The sequence below is a fragment of the Solanum lycopersicum genome, chromosome 9 (assembly GCF_036512215.1).
Source record: "Solanum lycopersicum chromosome 9, SLM_r2.1".
NCBI lineage: Eukaryota > Viridiplantae > Streptophyta > Magnoliopsida > Solanales > Solanaceae > Solanum > Solanum lycopersicum.
The window spans coordinates 40,430,089-40,436,298 of NC_090808.1; the positions used below are offsets into that span (position 1 = coordinate 40,430,089).

The 6,210-nt window shown below is 41.6% G+C and overlaps 1 protein-coding gene across 1 annotated transcript; it reads right to left on the reverse strand.

Moving 5' to 3' along the window:
* Positions 1-2,054: 2,054 nt before the first annotated feature.
* LOC138338511 (uncharacterized) lies at positions 2,055-2,457 on the reverse strand. Its single transcript, XM_069289476.1, has 2 exons — positions 2,324-2,457; positions 2,055-2,256 (listed from the first exon to the last, which is right to left on the reverse strand). The coding sequence occupies exons 1-2, from the start codon at positions 2,455-2,457 to the stop codon at positions 2,055-2,057; spliced, it is 336 nt and encodes a 111-aa protein (XP_069145577.1).
* Between the last annotated feature and the right edge of the window lie 3,753 nt (positions 2,458-6,210).

Sequence of the window (6,210 nt, forward strand, 5' to 3'; positions counted from 1 at the left end):
CAGACGAAGCCGACGCTGCAGCGGTGGCGGGTGCGGGAACCTCAGCAGATTCGGAGGATTCCTCTGACCAAGAAACTCCTAAGGAGCTAGAAGCTCCTTCTTTATTAGTGGCTGACCCAGAAGGTCTGCCGGTCAGTGTGCGCTCCTCATCAGACTGGGAGTCAGTGATTACGTCGGATGCCACCTTTTTGGGTGTGGCTCTGGCAGCACGTGTAGCACGGGATGGGTGGAAATGCCTGGGGGAACATACTCGCGGTCATGATAATCATCAGAGCCAATGACCAGGTGAGCAAACGGGGCGACAGACTTCAATCGCATGCGTGCATAGACTCGATCTTGTTTTGGTGCCAAAGTAGATGGTACATGTAAAGGATCAACATTAGTACTACAAGGAGAAAACAAGACAAGCAAAACCGCAAAAAATAAAAAAAATAAATAAAATGACATTGCTATAGTAACAGTGAAACACAACGGACCAGGTGACCGTTCGTTGTGAGAACGACGGACCTTCATGGATCCGTCGTGTCTTACTTAGACTGTATTTATATGGAGAACCCTGAAGGAGAGTCTCTGACAAGTAGGATAGTATGTGCAGGATGGACCATCACAGGTACGACGGTCCATCGTGGGTGTTTGTCAGAGGACCCTTGGAAAAAAATATTGAGACACTTAGGAGAGGGGTCTCTGACAATTGAAACACTCATGTGGGACAGACCATCACAGGTACAACGGTCCATCGTAGGTGTCCGTCAGAGGACACCTGAAAGAAATATGGAGACCCTAGGAGAGGTATGACCCTAGGAGAAATATCGTCAGGGGTATGACGCTCCGTCGTAGTTGTCCGTTTGAGGACACTTAGAAAAATAGAGAGATACCCTTAGTAAAAGGGTCTCTGACAACCAGAACGGTTGTGCAGGATGGACCATCGTAGGTATGATGGTCCGTCGCATGTGTCTGTTGATGTACACTTAGAAAAAGTGAGAGACCCTTAAGAATATAGTCTCTGACAACCAAAACGGTTGTGCAGGATGGAACGTTGTGGGAACAACGCTCCGTCGCATGTGACCGTTGGTGGACACTTGGAGAAAAATTGGATAGTGGAGTATTAGGGCGGTTGGAATGGACCCAATGACGGTCCGTCGTGAATACGACGGTCCTTCATCGGGGTCTCGTTCTGTAACTCAGTGACAGAACTGGAGATGCCCCATTCATCTCCGATGACCCAAATCGAATTCTTTGTGTTTTGACCTACATTTGTCTAACCCAAATACTTAGTAAAATAGCAATGCTAAGGAAGTTATTTCTATGGTTTTAACACGCCAATTTTGGGAATTTTTATAACCTAGGTAAGAAAAAATTTGATAAAGAATGAACGTATCAAGAAGAACTAGACTACTACTAATTGATAAACAAAAATGCAATATAAATGAGTAGAAATTAGAGATTCATACCTGAGAGTTTGAGAAAAACAAGGGGAAAAGGTACTTGATGATCAAGTAGACACCCACAACAGAAACTCTCCGACTTGTAAATGATGACTTTTAGGATTTTGGAAAATATGGGGAAAATGATCGGTTAAAGAGAGAGATGGTTTTGGAAGTTGAAAAGGGAGGGAAATAGGAGGAAGAGTGAAGATATGGGTTGAAATGAAGGGTTGGGGGTTTTAAATATTGATTTTTTTTAAAACCCCAAGCCGGGTCGGGTCGGGTATGCCTCATTGAGGACGCGACGATTCCACGATGACGGTCCGTCTCATATGTGACGATCCGTTGTTGGTACCGTCACGTGTGCCCTAGTTTGAAAGTAACATAAAGAAGTACATGGCATGACGTATTCATGCGACGGTCCTTCACAGTTGAAACGGTCCATCACTGTATCCGTCAGTGACCGCTGCAGAGTAATTTTCTGCAGAATTTCCTGGTGATGTGCCTGCAAATTAAAAACACATTAGTAGAAAATGCTACCATTACTAGAAATAAAAACTATAAGTATTGGGTTGCCTCCCAACAAGCACCTGATTTAACATCAGGGCACAACTGAGGACATTTCATTACTCAGACTTCATCAAGATGGTATGCCTCGATCACTTTATCCGATGATTCAGCATGCCCGAGATAGATTTTTATGCGTTGTCCATTCACCTTGAACCCCAAAACCTCGTTAGTTTCCAACTCAAATGCTCCATGAGGGAATAGTTGGGTAACCAAGTAAGGACCAGTCCATTTGGACTTGAGCTTGCCCGTAAACAAGCGCATCCTAGAATCGAATAAAAGCACCAAATCCCCAACCATAAACTCTTTTTTCAATTTTTTTGTCATGGTACTTCTTCATCTTTTCTTTGTATAGGGTTGAGCTTTCATAAGCTTTCAGGCGAAATTCATCAAGTTCAATCAACCCAATTAACCGTTGTTCTGCAGCTTCGCTCCAATCTATTTTTAACTTCTTCATAGCCCACATGGCTTTATGCCCTAACTCAACCGGAAGATGAAAAGCCTTACCATATACAAGTTGGTATGGAGACATACCTATGGGAGTCTTATACGCTGTCCGGTAGGCCCAATGGGCATCATCAAGACTCCTTGACCAATCCGTTCTACTAGCGCTCACTGTTTTTGACAATATGTGGTTGATCTCCCGATTTGACACTTCAACTTGCCCACTAGTTAGAGGGTGGAAGGAGTGGCGACATTATGGTGAACCCCGTATTTCTCCAATAACCCCTTGAACAATCTGTTGCAGAAGTGGGATCCCCCATCACTAATAATTGCCTTTGGGGTGCCAAAACGAGAGAATATATTCTTTTTTAAGAATGTAGTGACACTCTTACCTTCATTGTTTGCGAGGGCGATGACTTCGACCCAATTATATACATAATCAACCGATACTAGAATGTATTTCATTCCATGAGAAATCACAAAAGGGCCGATAAAGTCAATACCCCATCATTCAAATAACTGAATAACAAGAATAGGGTTTACAGGGAGCTCTTGTTTTCTTGAAAGGCCACCATCTCTTTCGCATCGATCACATGCTTTAGCAAACTCATGAGCATCTTCATGTAAACTTGGCCAATAGTAACCACATTGTAATATCTTATGAGCGGTTCGGATACCGCTGTGATGTCCACCAACGAGTGAGGAATGGCATGCTTCCAACACACTGAACATCTCACATTTCGGCACACAACATCGAATAAGCCCGTCGGCACAACTCCTATATAAGTATGGTTCATCCCAAAAGAACTTCTTCACATCGTACATGAACTTTTTTCTTTGACGAAAGGACAAGTCTAATGGAACAATATCACTAGCCAGATAGTTCGCAAAATCTGTGAACCATGGAATCAAGTCTTATGAAGCAGCCAATAGATGGTCAGCGGGATAGTATCATCAATGTCAGTCTTATCCCCCAACTCTCTTATAGATTCATCCTCTAGACGGGACAAATGATCAGAAACTTGATTTTTTGTTCCTTTTCTATCCATCACTTCAAAGTCAAATTCTTGTAGCATTAATACCCAATGAATCAAGCTAGTTTTCGCATCATTATTTGCCATCAAATATCTCAATGTTGAGTTGTCAGTATGCACTATTACTCTACTACCTAGCAAATAGGAGCGGAATTTCTCAAAAGCAAAGACTACTTGAAGGAGTTCTTGCTCAGTGACTATGTAGTTCTTCTGAGCTTCATTTTGGGCTTTACTAGCATAGTTAATGGGGTGAAGGATTTTGTTCTTTCTTTGTGCCAATACTACACCAAGAGCAACCTCACTAGCATCGCACATCACCTCACATGGACTGTTCCAATCCGGAGAAATATTGATAGGTGCGGACACCAATTTTTCTTTAAGCTCACCGAATGCTTTAAGAGAGGATTCATCAAAACAAAATTTACAATCTTTCTCCAGCAGTTTGCACAATGGATGTGCGATCTTTGAAAAGTCTTTGATGAATCTCCGGTAAAAACCTGCATGCCCAAGAAAGCTTCTCACACCTTTCAAAGAGATCGGTGGAAGAAGTCTCTCTATTACCTCAACTTTAGTTCGATCAATCTCTATGCCCTTTTCTGAAATGCGATGACCCAAAAACATACCTTCTTTCACCATGAAATGACATTTTTCCCAATTCAGTATTAAATTGTAGTCTTCACAACTCTTAAGGACCTCATATAAATTGTTTAAACACCGCTCTAATGAATCACCAACCACAAAAAAATCATCCATAAAAACTTCTATAGTATCTTCCACCTTGTCGGAAAATATCGACATCATACATCTCAGAAATGTGACAAGTGCATTACACAAACAAAACCACATTCTTTTGAACGCAAAGGTCCCATATGGACAAGTAAAAGTGGTTTTCTCTTGATCTTCTGGTGCAATAGAAATCTGATTATACCCCGAATATCCATCAAGAAAATAGTACCACCCTTTTCCGGTAAGTCTATCGAACATCTGATCCATGAAGGGCATAGGAAAGTGGTCTTTTTCAGTCCATGAATTTAATTTGCGGTAATCCATACACACTCTCCATTCAGTAACCGGTCTCACTAGAACAAGTTCATTTCTTTCGTTGGGGACCACAGTCATTCCCCATTTCTTAGGTACGCACTGAAAAGGGCATACCAAACTACTATTGGCGATCGGATAGATTACTCCGGCATCCAACCACTTAATGATTTCCTTCTTCACGACCTCTTTCATAGGAAGATTTAAGCATCTCTGGTATTCAATACTTGGCTTATGATCAGGCATGAGTTGGATTTTATGAGAGAAAATACCAAGAGGGATCCCAATAATGTCCGCAATAGTCAACCCAATATCTCTTTTGAACGTTTTTAGCACTTTCACCAAACTCTCAAGTTGTTGTTCATTCAGGTCTGGTGCAATAATTATTGTCAAAGTGTCACCATTTCCTAAGAATTCATACCTGCGATGTGGTGGGAGAGCTTTGATTTATAACTTTTGAGCCTTCTCAATAGATGGTTTCGCGGGTGGAGACTCGCGATTCTTCATATCTAACTCATATTTCTTAGGATCTAACCGAACATTACCTCGATAAAGAGCTGCGACTAATGACTCATACTCTTCAATGCAATCACTATCAAAATTCATTATCACTGCAGCTAATGCTTCTACACGTAGACGTTCTTCTATTTGTGTCTCAGATGCCTCACCAATGTTGTTGGATATAGCAGAAACCGATTGGAGCTCACCACTGTGATTCATGGACCTACAAATGTTAAAGGTCACATCCTCATTGTTCAACCGAAATTTCATCTGCCCCTTTTCCATATCAACTAAGGCTCTACCTTTAGCAAGGAATGGCCTCCGAAGAATAATAGGCATTTCAAAATCGACCTCACAATCAAGAGTAACAAAATCTGCTAGAAATATGAATGACTCCACTTTTACTAGCACATCATCGAGTATCCCTATAGGCCTTTTCACTGTTCGATCCGCCATCAGTAGCCGCATCGCAGTGGGCTTTGGGTCACCCAAACCCAACTTCTTGTAAATCGAGAGGGGCATGAGATTTATGCTTGCCCCCAGATCACATAATGCTTTCACAAAATGTAATAGCCCGATTGTACAAGGCATAGTGAACGCACCTGGATCTTTTTTCTTTTGTACCATTGATCTTGTAGCAAAAGCACTACTGTGCTGCATTCTATCATCATTCTCAAAAGTGACTGATCTTTTCTTTGTAACCAGATCTTTGATAAACTTGGCGTAACCGGGCATTTGTTCTAAAGCTTCTACCAAAGGGACATTGACAGAAAGTTGTTTCAACATTGTTATAAAACGCCGATGTTTACCATCCTCGGCATTTTTAAATAATCTTTGAGGAAATGGGGGTGGTGTCCTAGGCATGGGAGTTACCTTTTTAGGCACTTCAGCATCTTTTGCATTTTTATCCTCTATTTCAACATTAATATCTACCACATTATCAGTATCTTTTGTCACCTTTTTCTCATTAGTTGGCATAGGTGGGTCAATGGTTTGCTTGCCACCGCGAGAAGTTATTGCCATACAATGTCTATCATTTTTCGGATTTTGGACAGTGTTGCTAGGAAGAGTGCCCGGTTGTCGTGTGTTCACAGTCACAGATAATTGGGACAATTGTAACTCAAGTTGCTTAATCGATATTGCATGTGTATCAACTTTTTGCCCAATACCCGCTAAATCATTCCTCAACTCTTTATTGTGCT